This window comes from Erigeron canadensis, chromosome 1 (assembly GCF_010389155.1).
Source record: "Erigeron canadensis isolate Cc75 chromosome 1, C_canadensis_v1, whole genome shotgun sequence".
NCBI lineage: Eukaryota > Viridiplantae > Streptophyta > Magnoliopsida > Asterales > Asteraceae > Erigeron > Erigeron canadensis.
Window position 1 is genome coordinate 51140709 of NC_057761.1, and position 25593 is coordinate 51166301.

The 25593-nt window shown below is 35.5% G+C and overlaps 1 protein-coding gene across 1 annotated transcript; it reads left to right on the forward strand.

Moving 5' to 3' along the window:
• Positions 1–12130: 12130 nt before the first annotated feature.
• Positions 12131–14067, forward strand: LOC122602140 (delta-9 acyl-lipid desaturase 1-like). Its single transcript, XM_043774869.1, has 5 exons — positions 12131–12582; positions 12835–12975; positions 13115–13270; positions 13397–13503; positions 13668–14067. The coding sequence occupies exons 1-5, from the start codon at positions 12232–12234 to the stop codon at positions 13897–13899; spliced, it is 987 nt and encodes a 328-aa protein (XP_043630804.1). The 5' UTR covers positions 12131–12231; the 3' UTR covers positions 13900–14067.
• The last annotated feature ends 11526 nt before the right edge of the window (positions 14068–25593 follow it).

Here is a 25593-nt window from a genome sequence, read left to right on the forward strand (position 1 = left end):
AATTACAAATATTCAGTTGAAAAAACCTAAAATTTTATCATTCTTAAAGATCAAACTTAAGATATTAGGTAAAACCGTAAATTTCTCTAACCATCTGCAATGACCATTATTGATTATTATGCTATTTGGTTAAAAAAATTTATCATTTTTCTATAGTATTTATAATACAAATCAAAATAGTATTTTCATTCATTTATCTATTTATAAAGTTATGACGTATTTTCAACCATTAAAGGAAACACCCTCTCCGTTCATATAGGTTAGACATGGGTTGAAATTTTACGGTTCGAGACCAAGAGTTGGTTGAGGAAAAATTTGAATGTTGAACACATGGTAACGGCTAGAAAACAAAACATTTTACCATTAAATATGAAAAATGTATTATGAGTTGATATGTAGCGTGAGTCGATGATGCAACAATATTAGGGAATGTAGGTTGAAAAAAATAAAACTGACGTGACATAACAAGATTGGTTGAAAGGGTGAGTTGAAGTTAGAGGTTTGGGCTGGGTTGTCATCGGTTATCACCCCAAATGTTAAATAGATAAAGTAATTTAATAGATAAATAATGTATGTATATATTTAAGTCAATACGGTTTCTGTTTATTAATTAAAAAAAAACAACCATTTTTAATTGACTTTTCATGAATTATGTCTATTAAGTTCTAATCAAAGAGTACTAACCTCCACATTTACATATGTTTATTTCATTTATAAGAAGGTGATTGATATCAGATATAAATTAATATATATCATAATAATGTATAAATTCCTTTATAGAATAGCTAATTAGCTATTAGTAGTTCTCATCTAAAAATGAATTAAAATAAAAGCTATATCTACATAATTTGAATCCACAATCAACTAAGGTTTTGATAGCCAACCCTCTAACCAGCTAATCTTGCCATGAAGATGTTGGCCATAATATATGTGATATATCAATCCAATTCCTATTTGGAATGGGTTGTGAAATGTGAATCCACGAATCCCACCCATGATTTACTTATTGAGAGTGATATTCTACAACAAAAATACAAAATTTATTACGCAGTGTACAACTATATCAAGCAATACTTGTTGTAGATGCTTAAATTTTGTTGTAGCTATATCACTTCCCTTACTTATTGTGCCTGAAACTTCCATGACTTGGAAGTGTTTTTGTTGCCAAAATTTAGGTTCACAATATGATTATTTTTCAAATTGTACGGACCAACTGCAATTGTTGCGGATTTTCAAACTTTTGATCGGTTACAAGAGTGATGTGTCTCCCAGATAAAGCTGTTGCAAGTGGCGTGTAAATAGTCTACGCCCACCTATACTAAAAAAAACAAAAAAAAAACTAAAGTAACCCCCAATATTGTTTTTCACGGGTTTTGGGTCCTAAATATCATCTTCAATCTTACCTCTACCAAAGGTAGAGAGGTTGCTTCCAGGTTCTACCAAAGGTAGAAGAGGGCCTCCAGCTTTGCTGGGCATGAGGATCGACACCATGACCTCTGTCTCCAGAGGCAAAAGCACCAAACATTGATCCAACCTAGTTGATTTTTTTAAAGACTTCATGCTGAAAATTATATATGAAAAATGTTTAAAATACCATTAATAGTTATATTACACTATCAACTATTTATCTTCTAAAATATTTACATTAATTACTTTTAAATCAATTATCTACACCAGTTGACGCCGCTTTTATCATCAACAGTTGTCTCCATCCACCACATCATTACTGCTACATTACACGAGTATCATGTTATCCATATTGCACTTGACGTTTAATGGAACATCTATCTGTATACGTTACAAATGGATAGGTTGTGAAAGGCAGCAAATGCCTATAATTTAAGGGTAGTGATTTTTACAAGGAACAAATTTATCATTTATGGAATTTAAGGTTTAGTTAGACAAATTTGCCCTCACCTCTTATTTTAATCAACAAAGCTTATTCTGTTACGTTTATCTGATTCAACACGCCATAATTCAAGGTCGGCTATCCGATTAAACACACATGTCACACCATACAAGCACACGATCCGAAGGGAATTCAAACAGTTTAAAAACCTCAAGATCTTGATCTGTTTCGTTCTTAATTCCACATTGGGTCTCATTTTTTCTTAAGTAGTTTTTTATGTAATTAAAAGGATTTCCATGAATTTCCAGTCACAATATCAAACTTTAGATCGAATTCAAGTTGATAATATACTCCAATTTAGATATAATTATTGCGATTCATTCATTTGATGGTTATGAAATAGCTAGATTAAAAGTTACTTGTTAATAGGAAATTAAAGTGATGAACTAAAAAATTCAGAATTAAATTGTTGATGGTGAAAGAATGAAAAGGTGTGGCTAATGACAATGGTTTACTGTGTGCAAGTATGGATGCTTGAAGGTTGTGGTTTTGTGGGATACGATGCAGTTGCTCAAAATGAAACTGGAATATTTAATTAATGAGTAAAACAAAAAAAATGTGAAGATAAAATAATATAAGGGTGAAATTGTCCATACACTTAAAATTCCTTGGAAGAATAAGTTTATTCCGTGTAAAAATCATCACCCATAATTTAATAAAATTGCCATTCCTAAAGAAAATGGAAAATTACTCGAATGAACAAAAAGAAAGTCCTATTTTAAAATTTAGACAAGCTTTTTAAATTTAGAGTCAATTGCACAAATCATTCATATGGTTTACACACATTCGTAATTTTCATCTTTCAAAGTTATTTTTAATAAATTTAGTCTTTCACCTTTACTTTTTTAGTATCTTACATCCTTTTTAGGGATGTAGTTTACTAAAACTATAATGATAAAGGATAAAATTCATTTAAAATAACTTCAAGAAATGAAACCAAAAAAATATGTAAACCACGGAGATGATTTGTGCAATCAACTCTTAAATCTATCTGAAGTAAACAAAATACCCGTGTGTACTTAAACAAAACGCACGGATGATTTTATCCAATAAAAAGTAGGACAATATGTTTGAACAATTGTTTCAAATAGCTTTATGGGAGTCAGAACAAAAAACGCGTTCTTTGTGGGCTAAAACTTGGCAAAAACATCTATTGAGGGGTCTCCGTTATCTTTTAGACGGAACGTTATCTTTTAGACGGAATGTTCCGTCTGTTCCATCTAAAAGTTAACGGATGCCCCGTAATAGATATTTTTGCCAAGTTTTAGCCACAAAGCACATAGTTCACAGTTTATATAACACAAAAACTTTGGTACAGATGGTTTATGTTACCCTGTACGTATATGTGGCAATCGACATAATATTTACATCAACATTATCTTACTTATAATATTGTATGATAAATACATACTAACTTATGTATACTCATTTATCTTATTTATTATTTTTCAAACCATTTTGTGTTATGGATACTGTCAAAACCATTTTTTTTCTTTTATTTTTTAAATTAGTTAACATAACTTGGGTACGATATGACATAACGTAAGTCAACTTGCAAATATATGATAATGATATAAGATTTGTTAGCATAAGTGTAATTGTTTAGAGTGATGCAAACATGAGCCAAATTACCCAAAATCATACTCCACATTATTATCCTAAAGTAAATTATGTCACATCACTTTATTTTGTAGGAAGATTATCTGAAGCAAAACAAAAACCATCTCTTCCAAAGTCTTTTGTTCTATAAATTACAAAATAATACGTCCTTTGTGGGCTAAAACTTGGCAATCGGAAGATTTTCCTAAAAGATAACGGAGACCTCACAATATATGTTTTTGTCAAGTTTTAGCCCATATAAGACACATTTTTTGTTTTGATCCCCATAAAACTATTTGACCAAAGTTGAACAATATTTTGCCCTAAAAAGTAAGCACCACTCATAACGTCATCTTATCTTTCTTTCTTTTTCAAACCCCAACATGTATGAAATTTGCAGATCTCTAGATAAAGCAAAGTAAAAAAGGAACAAGTGTATCCTTGTCACAGAAATTAAAACACACGTATTCCTGCTGTGTTGTTGTAGAGTTTGTTACGGGGTAAAGTAGTTATTTCCAATATGTATAGGAGCCCGATATATATAGACATACAAATAAACGTTAATTATATATATTGAATTGATGATTGTTGACACCCCACCACCACCACCACCACCAACAACAACAATTGAATTGAAATTGAAAAGGATTGCGGGGAATTCATTAATTTACAGCCATATTAAGTAGTTGCAGTACAATTAGTGAAGAAATAAAAATTTGTGATCAATAGTACGAGTGGTGGTGTCCAACTGTCCATCACATTTTTTGTGGGGGTGTTGTGTCTATATCCAATTCAATTAATTTCTGTAATGAAACTAGGCAGTATTTTGCTAGAATTGATCAAGACTTTTTTTTTTCATCTTCATTTATCTGCATAAGGATATTTTATGCAGGTAAGGGGTGGTGTTTTGGGTGAAAGAGAGAGAATATGGGGTGTTGGAACTCGGAAGGAGACCAAGTGTGGGTACTAGGTAGGTGGTTAGTTTTTATTGGATGAAATCCTCTGTGTTGTTTCTTTCCTTTTTTTTTTTTAACATTCAAAAGATTTTATTAGGAAAAACTAGCGAGGAGCTAAGATACAAAGGATAGAAATAAAACATACACGAAGGTAAAAATAGAATCAAAAGTTAAAGTTACATTTTTGCCAATCAATTTCGAGTATTGAACCTCAATGAGATAACCACAAGAAGCTAAGTGACTTGAGTTCTTTTACCATGTAGCGCAGAGATGTTGTTTTGTTTGAGAATATGCGATCATTTTGGATTTCCAAATTAACCATGCGTAGGTGAGGATGATTAGGTTGATCGGGTTCCTCAAATGGTGATTGATGCTCTGATCATTGTGAAGTTCGAACAATTCACGAATGTTGGATGGCTTCATCACCAGAAGTTTGGTCCATGACAGGAAGAAAGTCCACAGTTGATCGGCAAGGGAACAACTGAGAAACAAATGGAAGGTTGTCTCGTTGTGGTCATTGCATAAGGAACAAATAGGGGAGGAGACTGGTATGTTCCGCTTCATCAGATGTCGGTTGCGGGGAGTTTGTTTAGTTCCAGGTGCCAACACAGGACATTTACTTTGGTGGGCGCAAGCTTGTTCCAAGGAAAGACCTAGTTTTGGGACCAAGAGCAACTTGTTCGAGTGTGGATCTCATCGACTTAACTGTGTAATGACCAGAAGGGTCCCTAGTTCAACGCCATGAGTCAGGTGAGCAAGTAAGGTTGAGATGAGCGACCTTGGACAACAACAATCGGAGTTGGAATAATTCACTTGAGGATGATGGAGGTCGAGTCCAATTCCAGGTCCACTGAGAGAAAAGGTCGTCACCCGTACATCTGTTCTTAATTAGGCAACATTTATCCTTCTCGAGCTTGAACAAATCGGGAAATTCATAGCATAGTGGTCCAATGCCTAGCCAAGAATCGATCCAGAAACTAGACCTTCTTTTTTGTCTAAGATCATCCAACAGAAAAATACCACTGGCACTCATTACAAATTATGAATCAAAGAAGGATTTTTATTGTTTTTTCTCATATGATAAGTCATCTAATATCCTCATGGTGATACTAAACAATGTTTTAGATACCGATACATACTAGTTAGTTCTACCGGTAATACCAGACACCAGTTTGGTTGTCTGGTAGAACTAACCTGGTTTTTTGTTTGATATTTACACTACTCCTAGCCGTTAGTCTTGCTGGTAATACCGGTATGGTAAAACCAACTTCTTCCTTTTTGAATTTTTTTTTTTTGATTATTCTTATGATATTTTAATATTACTTTTTGTTGTTTGTAAATTTTAGAACTTATATTTTGTTATGAAATACCGATTTGGTTTTATTTTTGAGTAAATTGTAATTGTATTTTGACTATTTGAATTGTATCAAGTTTTATAATATTTTTATTTTATATATATATATATATATATATATATATATATATATATAGTGAAAAGTTATTTTGAGAACTTTTTTTTACGAGAACCTTTGAGAACTTTTCAAATCAAGCTCAACCGATGATTATTCTTTACATGAAAATTGTTTTTTGATTGTTTTTCGAATAACTTATGTGTAATTTTGAAGTTTATAATTGTGTGGAGGCATAGATTATCATCCGTTATGCAATTATATGGAGATTTGGATTCTTGATCACATGTGCACGAATATTGCTATGATTACATGTGATCGGCTTGCATATATGTAATCATAGCAATATTCGTGCACATGTGATCAAGAATCCAAATCTCCACATAAATGTATAACGGATGATAATCCATGCTCCACACAATTATAAACTTTAAAATTACTCATAAGTTATTCAGAAAACAATCAAAAAACAATTTTCATGTAAAGAACAATCATCGGTTGTGCTTGATTTGAAAAGTTTTCAAAGGTTCTCACAAAAAAAAAGTTATTAAAATAACTTTACCCTAACAATATCGGTTATATTGGAAAACCAATACCAGGTTACACTCCGATACAATCAAAATGTCACTTTTTAAAACATTGATACTAAATGCCGATATCCCTAGGACCCCATTTCACCCTATGGTTGAAAATTCAAAATAACTATATTTTCAAATAAAAGATTGATATAGAGACCTACTACATAGGTGGTAAGCCTACAAATAGACCTAACCAATATTAACTGTTGTCATGACAAAATTAAAATTTTATATAGTTTTTGTTTAATAAAGCCCTTCATAAAATACTTACAAATTACTCTTTTAAGAGAAGCGATATTCCTACAACAAATTTTAGCCATCTACAACAATATCTGTATTATGTAGTTATGCTCTGTGCATAAAATTTTTTTGTATCTTTGTTGTAGATTACCAAATTTTGTTATATAAATATCACTACCTTTTTTTTAAATAAAATAATGATTCTTTGGATTCCTTCCCCCTGTCTTCGCACGACCACAATCAATACCATATTCCCAAAGTACCACGGCACCACCCTTAAGGCCTTAAGGAGTTAAGGCCTCAATCCAATAAGAGGTCTCACAATGCTCATGACTCATCCTTCAAGAACTAGTTTCTGTCAACGCACATCAGCTCCACATCATTCCAAGGACTAATCACCCAAAACACCTTCAATGTCAGGACTAGTCTATGACTTACCATTTGTTTGATTTTAAACATTTTAAAATATACCATATATAAAATTATAATAATGATATAAGATAATTCATTATTTAAAAAAAAAAAAACATTACATTACTGTTTGGATGCTCATTTAGAAGATTTGAAGTTGACAAACAATTCATAAAATACTTAGAGTCTTTGGTTTTGGAGCTGATCAGTCAGCTTAGATTGATCCAGCCGAGTCAGCCTGAACATCTTCAATGTAAAGATAAGAAGATGGTGTTATTCAAGCTGCATCAAATAGAAGTATTGCACTTGGTCTGAAGTCAAAGATGAAGATCAAGGATAGAAAGCCAAGCTGTTGGGTGAAAGTCAGCTTGGTGTTTAAAGTCAACTTGGATGATACAGAGAAAACTTAGAGTATTGCAGGTCCACCTTAAGGAATCCCCCGTTCACTTTGACGAATTTCATTCTAGACACGCTTCGGTGTTCAATCAAGATGTTTAGGATCCAAAAATATCCTAATATACTTATTTACGTTTGTCCACCGAGAATTTGCTATCAATTCTCATCAACTGAATACCTATTTATATATATAAAAAAAGTCAAAATAAATACAAAAGTCAACTAACCAGAATCTATAAGACCATCCTCATTCACAACCCATCCAAAAATATTGTTCATTAAAAAATAATTTTTCTTTCCTTTATCTGTCCAACCCACTAAAATCCATTTTTATACTATCATTAACAACCCAATCAAAATTATTTTTTTGTTATATTAAATCAACTTTATAAACCTAAAAAAGAAAACTTCAACCCACATTAAGTCATTAAAAATATTAAATAAAGTGTGACCAAATAGTTCGGTTGAGTAAACAAGTCGTGGAAACTATAGAAGAGAATTAGTGGGCCTAGCCCATTTTCTCCAACTAACTTGTAGTTTTGTTTACTAATATGTATGGCCTAATTAACCAATAGCTTGACCCACCTCTAAACGATAAACCCGACCACCACCAAATCATAATACACTTAAAATTCGAAACCCCACGCCACAACGTACCATGGACCATGGCAAGTAAGATAATACCCGTTTAGTAAATTTTGTAAAAATTAATCCTAAAGTTACAAACATTTACAAATAAATTTTTACAAAGATAACCACCATCAATTAAATCATGTATATATATTTTCTCTCATTTTTCTTTCTCTTTGTTGATTAAACCACCTCACATAAATTTTTAAAATGTTTGTCAAGTTAACATTGCTCGTTTGTAAATGGTTTTTGTGATTTACTTATAATCTCATATTTAGATCTTAAAATAAAAAGTTACATGAATGATCTTTTATTGTATCAATGGATTTATATGACTACTAACTTAATGATACCCTTTTTTCTATCTTTATCTATATATATTAACATATTAATTAATATAAAGTTGTCTCATATCTAACATTAAGTATGAAATCCGATAAAGGCATAAGAGGTGTTCGTATTTTATAAATAGTATTAAAAAGTTTCATATCTAAGTTAATGCATAATACAATCTTAAATTACATATAAGGGGTTGAGTCTGTACATCTAATAAACCTCAGGGGAAATTTTGATTTTTTCCCCACAAATTCACAGTTACTTTCATTTCGTCGTTTTTAAAAGTAATAATAATAACAATTCTAAATATTATATAAATGGTCCATATACACTATAGAAACGGATAAAAATATTACTAAAAAAAGATAGTTGTTGTAAAATGTCTTATCAAAAACTTACTCATACAACAAGTTCCAGAATAAATTATTCATATATGTAAATTATGATCATAAAGATCCAAACATTGAAATTTCAAGTGGATTATAAAAACCATTTGCGTCATATACTCTTTATTTTAACTTGAAGGATCAAGGATCCTTATTTCCTTGGATTAAGATTCTCAAATTTTCCAACTAAACCCATTGAAAACTTAACCACTTAAATTGTTTCAATTCGAAGAGATCTAATCCAATTTCCTTAATGTAACTTACATAGTTTTGTACTTTCGTTCTTAATTTTATATAATGCACATTTTATTCATTGACTAGTGTTCAGGTTCGTCCAATGGACGGGTAGTTTCAACATATATTAATCAAAGCTAAAGAATTGGAATTCAAGTATATTAAATAAAAACCGAATAAAATTTAAATACCTAAAAATAAAACATAAAACGATTTAAATATGGAAAAAGGTTGAAGAAGTAATGTGTGATAAACTAATCTTTCGGGAAAGACCTATCATACATATCGGAATCATACTCATTATCAGAATAATCGATATCAAATGTAGGATCGTCTTCTGATTCATCTGAATACTTCCATTCACCTTCATCGTTGGATTCAGCACTATCATACCTAATCACTATCATACATGTCATCGAAACAAAAATTTCTTTTATATTAAACTATATATCAATCAATAAACATAAACATATATTAATAATTAAAAAATAAAGAAGCTGCATTGCGTACGAAAATTAAGTAGTAATTCTTGATGGGTAAGTTTTTGCTTCATAAAACTTTATATATTTTCTTAGTAAATTGATTCTTGATAACAACTTTTGATGTTCTTTTAGTCAAAGCTAATTCAAGGGTGTTTTTCTTATGCAACAAAAAGCTAGCGGGCAAGCAATAATTTCTTTTGGTTTTCATCAAATATTGATGGATTAAAAATATACACAGTAACGGTATGATTCAAGCAATCATAAATATGACCAATATCATAACTTAATCAATACAAAAGCTAAAGAAGAAACATATAAAATTAACTCCATATAAATATTGATTCCAGTTTACCTTTTTTTTTCAATTTTAGTTAAATAAAAAGAGATACAAAATAGATGATTAATAAGAAAGGAGTATTAGGCTAAAGAAGTGGATTAGATGTGCTAAATGTACCCTAAACCTCATCTTTTAATTATATTATAGATCTCAAAGATAATAACAGTTTTACAATTCTAGAAAACTAACTCCAGAGTCCTACTACAAGTTGTAGGACAAAATAAAACTAGCCATCCTCAATCCTCAGTAACGGCCAAAATGACTTTTACACCTATCACTAGTTACCTACTTTATTAAATGACAAAATATAAGTTAGTATTTGTATTTCACTAATTCTCTTTTTTAATTTATTTTATTAATTTTTTTAAATATCAAAATCATATCATTAGGAAGATTTTTAGAAGGTTTTGTTATGGATTAATCATTATTCTATTATAATATATTGATCATGGTATAATGAAGTTTACCATTTTAATTGTTCATTGTTTGATTCATTGTTTATCTAACGCTCAGTTTTGCTATTTTAATGTTCTATTATTGTTGCGTCAATGTTGGTTTTTTGCTAGTCGATAGACACAAGACTCTGCGTACTTCAGATAAACTCAAGCAACCTACTGAAAGAGATCATCATGTCGAAATTAGTGTAAAAGTATTGATATCTATTGTAATTTTTTTAGAGATAAAATCTTAGTATAGTTGGTTAAAAAAAAAAAAAAAAACTAATTTAAGACTTAGATTTCGTATAAATAAAAAACAAAAGTTAATGGAACAAGATCTTCACTTTATGATATTATAAGCTATTGACATAGGCCCAACATGAAAGCTTTTTATTGTATAAAATTGAAATCATTTATGTCAAGAGGTTGGGTAGAAGTTTGGGGATGGCTGGCTATACAACATGACCCATTCTCAAAAATATCTACGGTTATTTTATTTATTATAACAGAAGTATAGGACACTTCGACTACCCACAACAAGAGTGTTGTTCATAAAAGATTTATTGTGACAAAAAATATTTGTGAGCAAAATATTGTTGTGAATAATGACATAGAGAATATACATCTTTAGGTGTTGTAAAAATAATGATGGATATGTTGTTGTTCTAAGTAAAAGATGTTTGTGAAATAAATGAATGAAAAAATTGATATCACATCTGTTAATGATGATAATTTTAAAAGATTTTAAAACAGGTTGAAAATATCATGATTAATAGAAAATCTTAAAATCTATAAAGGCAAAGTAAAGGTTATATATATTTAATACGTGAACAAATTAATAAAAATGTTTTTAAATTTTTTATGACAATATATAAAACAAATGAAAATAAATAATAGTGGGGTAACCTTATCGTTCTAAATTTTCCCATATATGCTAGCAGATAACCATCACATGGAATGTTGTCCATTGGTCAATCCTGTTGAGAGTTGAGACTTCGCCATATATGCATTTGCTGCTAGCTATAAATTTTGAATTATATATAACACGTAATAGAATAGAAATAAGTCAAATAACTGTAAACAACCATTACCATAAAAGACTTTGAGTATTGACTCACGAGGGAAGCCAAAATAGTTGATTGTCAAATGCGTTCGTAATCAGAATTAGACTTAGTATATTAACTTTACACTAGAATATTACATGCAAATATATAATGTATGATGACTTTTTAAATTATATATATATATATATATATATATATATATATATATATATATATATATATATTAGTGGTAGCAGTGTAGGGTGGCGGTGGAGGCGGCGGCAGTGGCGACAGGTGGTGCAGGCGACAATGGTGGTAAATGTAAAGGTAATTGATGTTAAAGGAGGTAGGGTAATTATTTTTAAGGAGAGATTTATGTTGTAAGTTATTCTATTAAGTGTATTACTTTATAGGTATATTAGGTGGAGATGTTTAAATTAATGAATAAAAGTAATAGATATATTTGATAATTTAAAGTTTGTAATTTGAGATTTGAGGAGAAGATTGTTTATATAAGGGTACGTATAGATTTAATTATATTCAACTCATCTGATCTTATTTATATAAACCTTGATAATTTTGATCATGAACCAACTTGTACTATAATATCAATATAAACCGTCGAATGTATACAAATTTTAATTCTATACCTTTAATTACATGTAACTACACGTACCAAGTGGTGAGTCATGTAGTACCAAGTAGTAGTGTTATTTTCATATAAATACGAACCTATATGTTGTCCAAAGAAACTCACAGACACCAAGCCATATACTATATTTAACATATACTAAATATATATATACGAGTAACAAGCTAGTATAGTATAATTAAGTCACGGTTAAAAAATGGGAAAGGGAAGTAGTATGAATCCCGATGAACCAGTTAAGAAGAGGAGTAGTAGTAGTCATCAATGGTCGTCGTCGGAGCTGGAGAAGATGAAGACACAAGGCTTCTGGTTGCGGAGGTGGAGTTTCATAGACTTGACCACCCTTTGTTGGTTCACTTGCATACATGTGTTGGCTGCTTGCGCGCCTTTCGTCTTCGATTGGGACGCATTTGTGGTGACTGTTGGTTTGACATTGTTGACCGGAATTGGTATGACTTTAGGCTATCATAGACTTCTTACCCATCGCAGCTTCAAGCTTCCTAAATGGCTCGAGTATTTCTTTGTTTATTGGGGTGTACTTGCCGGCCAGGTAACTACTACTGCTAGCTAGCTTATTTACGGCGCGCTAGATCAATATATATAGACATTCTTATTTTTCATTATGAAGTCATTGTTTATAATTAACAAATTTAAGCTAGCTAGCTCAGATATATATGACGTCCTACTTATCTACATGAGTGGCTAGTTTATTTTCTTATCATAACAATGTAACTAGCTATTTACCAGGTGTAAAGCCTTTTACTACAAATATAATTATTTTTCGTTTTTTATTTATGGGCAGAAAGATCCAATGTCATGGGCAAGCATACACAAGTACCACCACAAGTATGCGGAGACAGATAGAGACCCTCATTCTCCAGCGGAAGGTTTTTGGTTTAGTCATATTGGCTGGTTTTGTTACAACGACTATGTCGTAGCCAAGGTATGTATATATATATATATATATATATATAGTAACTTACATGGCATGCTATAAACATATATATCCCCTAAATTTAGTTTCATATATGGTACGTAATCTAATGATATATATATATGATGAACAACTGAATTGGTATCAGTCTGGAGAATCAAGGAGTGGGAAATACGCAAATGTAACGGATCTAAAGGCACAATGGTTCTATAGGTTCCTTCATGATACTTACTTTTTGCATCCAACCGCGCTTGCAGTGCTACTATATCTCCACGGAGGCTTTCCCTACTTGGCTTGGGCAGTGGTATGTACTACTCGTATGACATTTATTTATTGAATCATTAATTTTGGTTTAATTTATACAATCATTTTGGTCAGAATATTGAATCAGTTTTCAATCTTTAATTATGTTATCAATCAATTATATCAGGGTATACGAACGATAACAGTTTGCCATATCACATTTGTGGTCCGCTCGGTCAGTCATATATGGGGCGATAGGACTTGGGACACTCCTGATACTTCCACCAACAACTGGTAATTTTGTTGTTCAATAATTCGCTAGTTAATAATTACTGTATTACACAATTTTATACTGTATATATGTTACACTAATTAAAACGTACTAATAATTAATCAACATATATGATACAAGAAAATGAATGTAATTAATGGGTATATATGAAACTACAACTGGGCAGGGTGACAGGGGTGGTAGCAATAGGAGAAGGTTGGCATAACAATCATCATGCATTTCCAAGTTCGGCTCGCCATGGATTGGAATGGTGGCAGTTAGACTTGACATGGGAGGTGATCAAGCTTCTCCAGCTTGCCGGATTAGCAACGGATGTCAAGTTACCAACTGAGGCTGACAAAACAAGAATGATGAAGTTGCAGCTCCAGGATTCCAAGCAATCCAACAAATTAAACTGATATCTAAACTAAATTAATTAGGGTCTTGAGATTGAGTCTTGACCAAACATATATATGTGTTTAAATAAATAAATTGTTTTTCTTGAGTACTTTGATTTGTGTTAAATTTTGCTTGCGAATCATGTACGTAGTCGATGCATTACTATATATATGTGTTATATATTGCAATTCTGTTGTTAATTTATTGCATGATATGATGGATCGTTTTTATATATGTAATTAATCCTCCATCATGAATTGCCTTGGTTTTTCGAAATGTAATTTAGGCATATCACTATAATGACTTGATCAATATATATATATAAATTAGTCACTGTGTTAAAGAAAACTAAATTCTTATGTCATGACATTAACCAAAAATAAAAATGCATGTGACAAGGGTTGGGTGAAAAGCACTTATCAGAGTCACATTCATTCCTCTCCGCACGAGATGGTAAAGTTACTTTATTAAAAAGTGTAATCTTTACAACGAGTCAATGAGCGAGGTACATAAATGTGTAAACAAAGTTCAAGGCTTCAAGCTGCTAGTACCATTTCGCCCATGACTTCATCGGTCCTCTACATTCACTTTTACCGCCTTTGCATTGAACTGCCTAATCTCTTTTTTCATCGTATCCCCCACGCTTCCAGTATACTCAAAAGGGCTATTTTCAGGCAATCTCTAGCTATGCCTCAAACTTATACATCTTTGATGGTCCACGAATGCACGACTTGTATATTAGATACACTAGACAAGAATATAAATAAGTAAATAAACAAGAACAATGAACAAGTTCAAGAGTAATATATCTAGGCAAGCATAATCAAATGATTCATTGATTAAACAGTGAATACATTATCGATTACACACACTTGACTTACAAGAAATACAAATGAACAAAAGTAAATTGCTAAGTTTAGACACACTAGAAACTTAAGCAATACAAATACAAGTGACACACTTTTGAGGTGACTAACACACTTGTGACAATGAGGTTGTGTTGCCTTTTATAGAGAAGAATTAGGGCAACACAGCCTTCTTTGATGGTGGCTTGATGGTGGTTGTCGACATGCCATTGGCTCATGGTACCAGACTCATGTGCCCTTGTCTTCTTTACCAAATCGGGTATGAGAGAGAAAACCCTTGTTTTGGTCCTAACATGTACCTTTGCCATACAAGGCAAGTTACAGTTGGTTAACCACCATGTGACTTCTTGTCTCATTTCATTTGAATTCTTCCCGCCATGACCAACATGTTGGAGTATTCAACTTGCTGAAGACTCGCTGACGACATACGTCAGCGAGCAAGTCTTCTTCAGCGAATCCCAGACTTAACAATCTCCCCCTATTTGCTGAGGAGACTTGCTGAATGAAAAGTACTTAAGACATACAAATGAGGGAAGAGAAAATGTCTTTATTTCATATAAAACATATTACATGACTTTTACAATCTAAATATGAAAGGTACTCGAGGACGCCATAGCTGCTTCAATTTCAAATGTTTCTTCTTGGTTAGCTATCCTCAGCACTGGATCATTTAATCTGTGAGGCTTCATCAACTCTTCTTCAATTCTGCTGACAACTGATCTGACACTTGTCATCTTTACAAATGTTTTCCTCAAGCTAACCAGAAACCCAGTAGAAGCCCTTTCAATTTCAGCAAGGCGAAAGAAGAGTTGATCATTTGCAAAATTGTTGAAGAAGATGCCAGCAGGTTGCTCCAACACTCTTCTTTCTTCAAAATAAGCTCTTGGAGGGAGCCTCAGGTTCAAGCCAGCATCAGTGGGAATTGGAGGAAGGTCAGCAGGCATGGGTCTGTCAGCATGCTTTCTTTTAGGTGCCCTTCTGCTTGCTGTCAGGGAAGCAGCTGCTGGAGTACCGAAGACAGCTCTTAGAAGGGGGAGGTCTTCCTTGAACTTTGTTTCATATTTAGTACCCTTTCGAAGAACCTCTTGAGCATGTCTTGAAGGTGATCATAGCTAGCAGCCTTTTTATCTTTAATCAGCATATAGACTTCAAACCATTAAGACACCCCAAGGTTCTTCAGCTTGACATTCACCAATTTCATTGGAGTGGTAAGACCTTCATTTCTGAACTTCAGATTTGTTTGGGTTCCCATAGCAGCTTTCCTAACCTCCACAGCAACAATCTTTTCAGGCCTTTTCCTCTCATTCATTATGCCCAACCACCTGGCCTTCTCTCTTTCAAATTTCTCCCTATTTTCTTTGAGCTGCTGTTCAACATCAGCGTGTTTTTTCCTATACATAGCTTCAGGCCCACCAGTGAGAAGTAGCATTCTTTGCTCACCATCCATCTCATCCCTCTCAGCGAGGGCCATCCTAGCAATGAGCTCCAAATTTTTCTTTTCATTTTCTTCGTTCAATTTTTTTCTATCGAGCTCCTCCAGTGCCTCCAGTTGAGTCTTTCCCTCAGCAGTTAGAGCAAGAATATCAATCACTTGGAATTGATTGCCTGCTGGGGAGTGGATGGAGAGGTTATCAGCATTAAGGTAATACTCTGGTCTCCTGCTGGTTGGGACCCTTGTTGCTGCAGCCCCCATTCTTTCTAAAGCTTGTTGTCTGGCAGCTTCCTGACCTGCTGCAATTGTGCGAGGGTGATAAGCCTCAAATTGTACATGTTTCCCTACACCGAATTGGACGTTTTGTACTAGTTTTATAGCCATTTATACTTGTTTTGTGGTACGTTATGGTATTTGCTAGTGGTTTCAGGCCTACAGCAGGTATATTGCCCCATATGGTAGAAAATAGCTCAGAAGTGGTCCATATGCACTAACCGAAGAAGAACGAAGCTGAAACGGCCAAACTCTGCAAGACCTCGCGGCGCGAGGAGGGTCTCTCGCGGCGCGACCTGAGAAAATTTAAGACAGAACTTTAACCTGTAGGAGATAGCGGCGCGAGGATGGTATCTCGCGACGCGAGACAGGGTTTTCAACCCAGTAGCGGCGCGAGTGGCAAGACTAGCGGCGCGAGTTGGGCACTTTCTAAGTCAGAACTTTGGCTTGAAGGAGCTAGCGGCGCGACCCGAGTTCCTAGCGGCGCGAGTTCTATCTGACATCACCATTTTCTCTCTCCTGGGGTATAAATACCATCCACCACTCCATCCAAACCCTAGTCTTGGACATTTTCAGCTCACACACTTATACTTCAGCCGTTTTTCAAGGTTTTCAAGAGTTTTTCACTACTCCAACATCATTTGAAGACTTGAAGATTAATTTTAGCTATTGTTACTCATTGTAGCTCGATTGTAACTTCGGTTTGTATTTATTCTCTATATTTGATACATCATGTCTTCCTTTCTATTTCAATCTTTAGCTTTTAACATTATGAGTAGCTAAATCCTTATACATCTATGAAGATGAAGTGAAACAATTAGTTATGGTTGCATAGTATTTTGAACTCAAGTTGTTTTTACTTAACATTTTGTCAAGATCTTAATGAAGTGATTTCTTCCACTTAGATTTGTGTTCTTGGTGATATTTGTGTTTTTCAATAGTGGTATTAGTTGAATGCAAGTATTATTTCAGTTTTTTGTCTAAGAACAATTTTTGCTAGGTCATGGTATGATAGTAAAGAATATAAGTTTAATAGAAATTAATTTGTTAAGTGAATTTAACGGTTGGTGGTACCACGTTTCTGTCACAAAGATAAAATTGTTATTTAAGTAGTCAAACAAACTAGTTAGTTCAAGGAAGTGTAATAAGGTTGGTGGTACCACTTGTTGCAAGGAATTGAATTGATTAGGTGATTGAGTCGATTTTACAACCGGAGTGCACGCCGGGTGTGATTTAGTCTTGTCACGATTATTGTCACCAACAATATCGAATTTTGAGCTTAAACCATATACAACCTAAACTTCTTGTGTAGCGGATTCGACATAGATGGCTTTTTAATTATTTGTTACAACTCAAACTATTTTCGCATACTCTCGATTGACACCGGTTGAGTATTTAATTTATTTTACTTGTCGATTAATTAGCTTTCTGAAACGCAAAGTGACAACTCGGTCACAAACCAAACTTTCTCTTGATTTACATTTTTACAACCTTAAGTACAACATTTAGTCCTTGTGTTCGATCCTGGTCTTACCCATTAACTATATTACATACGAACGGGTACACTGCCCGTAAGTGTGTGGTAGACAGTAAACGGTAGATCTTGTTATAAATTATTAAACTCGATTTCACACATCAGAGGGCTGAGCACTTCTTCCTCCACGAATGTATCATTTCGGGGAGCATCAGCAACTATCAATTGTTGCTCCCCCTCAGCATTTGTCTCCCTCTCAGCACCAGCAGGGGGAACAATATCACTTTCCATCTCGGTCTCCCCCTCAGCACCGTAAGGGGGAACTTCACCTGTTTCTTGTACAGCCACTATTTCTCTTTCAGCATTGGTTGTTTCAGTGGCTGTACCAGCATTATCATCCTCATCAACGACCTTGTCAGCAGTCTCTTCAATTATGACGTTTGCAGCCTTTTTAACTGCTTCAGAGATAAGGTCATAGAGAGCAGCATCAAGTTTCTCCCCTTGGAGGTAGTATCATTGATGACTACCTCCACCACTGTTGTGGGAGCATCCTTCTTGTTAAGAAGTTGGGTCAGCAGGTTCTTTATTTCACCAACCTCTGCTTCCAACTTTTGTTGGCACTTACGATCTTCTTCAGTGAAAGATACTTGATGAGGAGGAAGACTGGCCACACGAGTTTCCAAGGCACTGATGGCCTTGGTGTTGCCTTCCACTTGGGAGATAAGTGGAGAGACTAAGTCAGCAAGCTTCTTGACCTCAGCAGCTGCTGAGGTGCTGCTTGTAGATGCCTTCATAGCCAATATCTTGGTGGCATTTCCAGACTTGCACAGCGATCGACTTGTTCCCTTTATGGTCTGCTGATCTCTTTTGATAGAAGAGAGAGAGGTGCGCAATTTGTCTTGATCAGCAGCCAGGGAGATGGATTTTTCTTTAATGGTTTCGATGCTGGCACTGTTTTCTTGCTGCCTGGCATACCAGCTTTTTAGTGTGCGCACCAAGGCGTCATCTTCATGATTTTTTATTTCGATAGCAAGATGAGCAGCTTTGGTGATGTCATTCAGAGTGTGAGTCATACCAAGCTCTGGGAGCTTGCTTGAGACCATATAATGCCTTGTAAAGACGATAGACATGGTTAGGCTTGGTTAGGTCTTCGAACCCAGGTGGTTGCTCAACATACACTTCCTCTTCGAGTTTTCCATTTAGGAAAGCACTCTTTACGTCCATTTGATAGACAGTGAAGTTTCTATAAGCAACATGTGCCAAGAAAAAACGAATTGCTTCTAAATGGGCCATGGGTGCAAATGTTTCATCATAATCAACACCTTCTTCTTGAAGGTATCCTTTAGCAACCAGCCTAGCCTTGTTGCGAGTTACAACACCATCTTCGTCCATTTTATTACGATAAACCCATTTGGTTTCAATGGGTTCTTTTCCAAGAGGAAGAGGGACAAGAAACCAGACATGCTGTCTTTTGAATTGAGTAGGTTCTTCTTGCATGGCAGCAACCCATGAGGGATCAACCATTGCTTCCCCTATATTCTTAGGAGTAATCATTGACAAGAAGTTTACATAAAGGCATGTATTTCGAGTCGCTGATCGAGTAAGAATGCCCTGCTGTGGATCGCCAATAACTTGGTCAGTAGGATGACTTGAGGTCCACTTTAGTGCAGGAACACTTGATGAACCAAAAGGAGTGACAGCGGAAGATTGAGTGATGGGATCAGCAGATTGATTATTATAAGTAGAGAAATCAATGGTGATTAAGGGTTCATTGGGAGTGTGATCAGTAGAGCCATTTGACTGAGAAGAGTTGTCAATAATGGGAGAGTCGTCAGCAGACTCTGTATCGACAGTATTCGCTGATGCATCATGAAACTCATCCTCAACAGAGTCATCAATAATCTCGTCTTCAGCCAGTGATCTAGGTTTGGCTGAAGCAGCATTGATTGATCTTAAGATAGGCTCCACTGGCTCAATTGAGTAAATATGAGCCACTACCTGTTCGTTATCAGCACGTGCTAAAGTACCTTGAATGGTTTGCTTTTACCATCAGGAAATGAACTGGCAGCATCAATGAAAGAGTCAATGTCCTCAAGGGGAGGATCAACAAACTCACTGAATACTTCATCAGTGGAAGCGGATTGTATATCCTTGAGAGCAGATGAACTTACATCGAAGGTAACATGGATAGATTCATCCACTTTTTGAAGGCGAGTATTGTATACTCTAAAGGCCTTGCTGATGGAAAAATAATCGAGGAAATAGCCATCATCAGCTTTAGGATCAAATTTTCCTAGATGATCCTTGTTATTAAGGATGAAGACTAGACAGCCAAATACGTGGAAGTATTTGATTTGAGGTTTCTTGCCTTTCAAGACTTCATATGTTGTCTTGTCATGTCTTTTGACAATTAGGCAACGATTTTGGGTATGACAAGCTGTGTTAACAGCTTCTACCCAAAATTTGCTTGGTAGGGAGGACTCACTGAGCATGGTGCGTGCTGCCTCAATGAGAGTTCTATTTCTCCTTTCAGCAACACCATTTTGCTCAGGAGTTCTCACTGATGAGAAGTTTTGTGAGATCCCTTGATTAGCACAAAAGGATTCGAGAGTATGATTTCGGAACTAAGTGCCATGATCACTTCTTAGTTCTTTAATCCTTATGTCATTGAGATTTTCCATTTTTTTGATGAAGTTGATGATTTCATCAGCAGCATCACTTTTGGAATGAAGAAAAATAGTCCAAGTATATCGTGAATATTCATCCACAATTACTAAAGTGTATCTGCTACCCTTTAGACTTTGGACATTCACTGGACCAAAAAGGTCCATGTGAAGAAGGTGAAAGCATTTCTTAATAGAGTTTGCTTGTTTAGATTTGAAGGTAGACCTGTGGCTTTTACCTTTTTCACAAGCACCACAAAGTCTATCTTTTTCAAAGGAGAGATGAGGAAGGCCACGAACAAGGTTCTTTTTGGCCAAGGAATTGATAGTTTTGAAATTCACGTGCGACATACGCTTGTGCCATAACCAATTCAATTCAGATGCTGACTTGGCAAAGAAACAAGTTTTACTATCGATTTTAATAGGAGTGAAGTCAACAAGATATACATCTCTTTTTCTTGGTGCTTCCAAGACGACTTCCTTGTTAACATTAACTACAGTGCCTTGATGCTTGTCAAGAATCACTTTATAGTCAGCATCACAGCGTTGATTTATGCTGATGAGATTATGTTTTAAACCATTTACATAAGCAACTTTGGTAAATTTAATGAGACCATTTGAGAGAATGTCATATCCTTCAGTTTGGCCAGTAGAGTTGTCACCAAACACTACAGTAGGACCAGGTGCCTCTGTGTAGTTATCCAGCAGGGACTTAGAGCCCGTTATGTGTTTTGAACAGCCGTTGTCCAAGTACCACACTCCTTTTCCCAACGAGCCCTGCATGGATAGAAGGATTTAGGCAGATTCATTTTCAGGATGATCAATGGCCATGTCAGCAGGATTGATGGGAGGAAATTCAGAGGTGTCAGTTGGCTCAGTTGAGAGAGCCTCCTCTAAAGTGAGTTGATTACCCATGCTGACATATCCAAAAGAAGGATCAATTTCATTAAATGGCATGATGTTTGTTTCTTCAGGACAAAGACATACATAGCTGCTGACGGCGTCAGGAGCACTGTACTCAACCAGCACTGAGGGTTGTCCCCATGAGTTTGAAATAACGCTTTGAGAATGGGGAATTTCGATGCGCTGAGCAGCTATGTAATCAGCAGTGTTTGCCTCAGTGACAGGAGTGGCGTTACTGATGATAGGTTCAGCAGAAGAATTCTCACTGATCCTAGTAGAAGAGGATGCTTCAGTAGTCATAGAAGTATTTGGTTGAACTGCAACCTCTAGAGCATCCCTTGAACTGACAGAGTTACACTCAGAGGCAACATGTCCTCTACTGCTACAAATATAACACTTTTTGTCAGAGGTATGTCCTTTTTTACTCTGATTCAAGAGCTCCCTCAACTGAGATGAAAGATCGCTCATTCGCTGAGTAAGCTCACTAATTTGAGGAGTAGTGGAAGAAGAAGCCTTGTTCTTCTGCTTCGATTTGGATTTGCTTCTCTGTTTAAGACGTGGAGGCTGCTGAGGGACAGGACCAAGAATGGACTCTCCATTATGAGTTTGAGGATTTTGAGATCCCTTAATTGTGGTCCAAGCTTGTCTCCCAGCAGGGTAGGAAGGAGAGGGGTCCTCCTGTACTAGATAAGTTCTATTAGGAGTGATGGGTCTAGTTTGACGATTAGGAGTATTTGACCTCATTTGCCTATGAGGCAAGTACTCACTGTGGGAGGATGATGGACCATGTTGAATTGGCATTTGTCTTTGAGGAGCAACAGATCTTACTTGCTGATGTGGCAAGTATCCTTATTGAGAAGTGATAGGCCTCACTTGCTGATGAGGCAAGTGTCCTCGCTGAGGAGTAATAGACATATTTTGACTAGGCACTCTACCCCTTTGAGGAGTGTTGTGCCTAAAGTTTGTTCTTGCAGGCATGGGATGTGATGCCATATGTGTGCGATCACCAGCAGGTACAGCCCTTGTGGAGGGAACTTGCTGATATCTTTGGTCAGCAAACGTAACACGTCTATTCATTGGACGGTCATGTTGACTATTTGGGGAATCAGCATGAATAAGTTTCTGCTGAGAAGAAGATTGAGCACAAAACTGTTGTTGAACGACAGTATTGACTCGCTGAGGAGTGCTATAATCGTAAGGAACAGCAGTAGTGCTTTTCTTGAAGAGACCAGCAGTCTTTATAGAGAGCTGCTGAGGAGCAATGGGTATGTATCCATCACTTGAGATGTCTCCTTTGAAAGATTTGGGAGGAGAATATTGAATCCTCCCTTTATTTGGCATCATGCCAACTATGGGAAGATGTGCAAACATGCTATCAGCACTAGAAGTGGTAGTACTTTTAGCATTAGAAGAGGACATGCTGGTGGATGAAGAGGTACTAGCATCCATCTCAGCATGGTAGTCGTTTTGTCCCTTGACAAAGTACCACTGTTTCATTTCTTCAGGAGAGACAGATACTGGTGAAGGAAAAGGAGGGGGAATAGCAATCTCAGGTTTAACATCATCTTTGAATGAGTCAGCGAGTGAGGCAGCAGCATCATAGTCGCCACCAATCACAGCTTGTACTTGAGTAGGGACTTGCTCACTCAAGCATTGATGATGAAACTTAGAAGCTTTTGACCAAGAGGTCACAATCTTCTTCAGATTGGCAACTTCACCTTTGAGTTTTTCATTCTCAAGCTGAAGTTTTTGGGTGATCATTTCCAGAGATTGATGTTCCACATGAACATTTTTCAGCTTCTGAAGCTTTTCAGATTTTTCACTTAGCTCTACACTTCTTAACAGTAATGTTGACCCACTGACTTGAAGAGACTTGGTCCTTTGTCAGTGCATCACCATCAGCGAGTGCCATGAGGCACATGGTGTCAACATAATCGTCATCATCTGACTCATCAGAGTCAGCCCAATCATGTTCTTCAGCAACTAAGCCTTTTGCTGGAGTTTTGGCTGCTTCATTTTCAGCCATCTTTGCCTTTAGCTGATAATACTTGTTCCTGTATTCATCAGCAGACTTAGAAGAGTTAGGTTTAGAAGCTGCTGGAGTGGGAACAGAAACCCTGCACTCCTTCTGGTAGTGGCCTTTTCTGCCACATTTCCAGCATTCCTCCTGTGATTTGTCAACAGAAGGTTTAAATGGACCAACCATTTTACGATTGCTCCATTTTCTGGAGTACTTTCTACCAGCAACCAGGGCAAAACCCATGAAATCATTAAATATTTCTTGCTTTTCTTCAGCATCCATCTCATCGAAGAGAGTTTGGATGGGTGCTGGAAGATTAGAAGCACTAGCACCATCATAGAGATCGATGGACTCAGTAGAAACAAGAGCTTGAGGGTCAGAAATGGGATGATAAGACATGCTGATGGAGGAAGAAGAAGAACCAGCATGTCTCTTGGCATCAGCAGAGGCACGTACATTTTGAGCCAAAGCCCTTTCTTCAAATTGAAGAGTCCCAAAGAGTTCTTCAAGATCAAGTTCTTGAATTTTCTTTGTGGTACGTAAGGTTTGCCTCAAATTTTGCCATTTGAGAGGAAGAGAATCAATGAATTTGTGGCATACTTCAAAATTATCATGAGTGATGCCAACATTAGTCATATCATTGAGCAACCCTTGGAAGCGAGTATAGGTTCCCTCAAGACTTTCATCAGGAAGAGAGAAGAAGTTTTCATAGGCCCTTTTGAGGTCTATTTTCTTTATTTTGATAAGGTCAGCAGAACCTTCATAGGTACTGACCAACCTATCCCATACTTCTTTTGAAGAGGGATACTTGATGACAAGTTTCATGATTTCAGTAGGAAGAGTAGCAACAATCATGTTTTTCAGCCTGGCATCAAAATTTACCAATTTTCTTTCATCATCCGTCCACTAAACCACTGGTTTAACTAGGTCCTCAACAATTTCAAGATCCTCAGGTGTAGCACCTGGAGTTCTGTGGACATACATAGGGATATAAGGACCCTTGGTTAAAATAGTTATTAAGTAAGGTTCAACACCAGAGATGTGAAGAAGCATTCTCTCCTTCCAAAACCCAAAATCTTTGGGCTCGAATTTTGGAGGTGTAGACACATAACCAAAGTCACGTGTATTCACAAAACTGAGAACAGAAGTCATTTTCTTGTTTTAGAGAAAGAAAAAAAGAGATTTTTTTGAAGAGAAAAATTGCAAAAATTAAATATAAACAAGAAGGCAAACAGATCTTGTTCCAATAGATTAGGAACGGCGGCTCTGATACCACTTGATGGTCCACGAATGCACGACTTGTATATTAGATACACTAGACAAGAATATAAATAAGTAAATAAACAAGAACAATGAACAAGTTCAAGAGTAATATATCTAGGCAAGCATAATCATATGATTCATTGATTAAACAGTGAATACATGGTCGATTACACACACTTGACTTACAAGAAATACAAATGAACAAAAGTAAATTGCTAAGTTTAGACACACTAGAAACTTAAGCAATACAAATACAAGTGACACACTTTTGAGGTGACTAACACACTTGTGACAATGAGGCTGTGTTGCCTTTTATAGAGAAGGATTAGGGCAACACAACCTTCTTTGATGGTGACTTGATGGTGGTTGTCGACATGCCATTGGCTCATGGTACCAGACTCATGTGCCCTTGTCTTCTTTACCAAATCGGGTATGAGAGAGAAAACCCTTGCTTTGGTCCCAACATGTACCTTTGCCATACAAGGCAAGTTACAGTTGGTTAACCATCATGTGACTTCTTATCTCATTTGATTTGAATTCTTCCCGCCATAACCAACATGTTGGAGTATTCAACTTGCTGAAGAAGTCACTTCACCTGCTGATGACTTGCTAAAGACTCGCTGACGACATAGCAAGTCTTCTTCAGCGAATCCCAGACTTTAACAATCTCATTGTTATTTTTTTTATGTTTTTTACCACAACTCCAATACCATATATAAATTGGTACACTCTAATTGCATTGTCACGTCATAAATTATTCCTTTCAAAAACCTTACATTTACGCTCGTATATGAACTTCATAAAATCTCTAAATGAGCCC

What these genes read in the sequence shown, in the direction of transcription:
- LOC122602140 (XM_043774869.1), top strand. Translation starts at nt 12,232, where the DNA reads ATGGGAAAGGGAAGTAGTATGAATCCCGATGAACCAGTTAAGAAGAGG. An exon ending in GGGGTGTACTTGCCGGCCAG is followed by an intron (nt 12,583 to 12,834) that starts GTAACTACTACT and finishes ATTTATGGGCAG; the next exon opens with AAAGATCCAATGTCATGGGC. An exon ending in ACGACTATGTCGTAGCCAAG is followed by an intron (nt 12,976 to 13,114) that starts GTATGTATATAT and finishes AATTGGTATCAG; the next exon opens with TCTGGAGAATCAAGGAGTGG.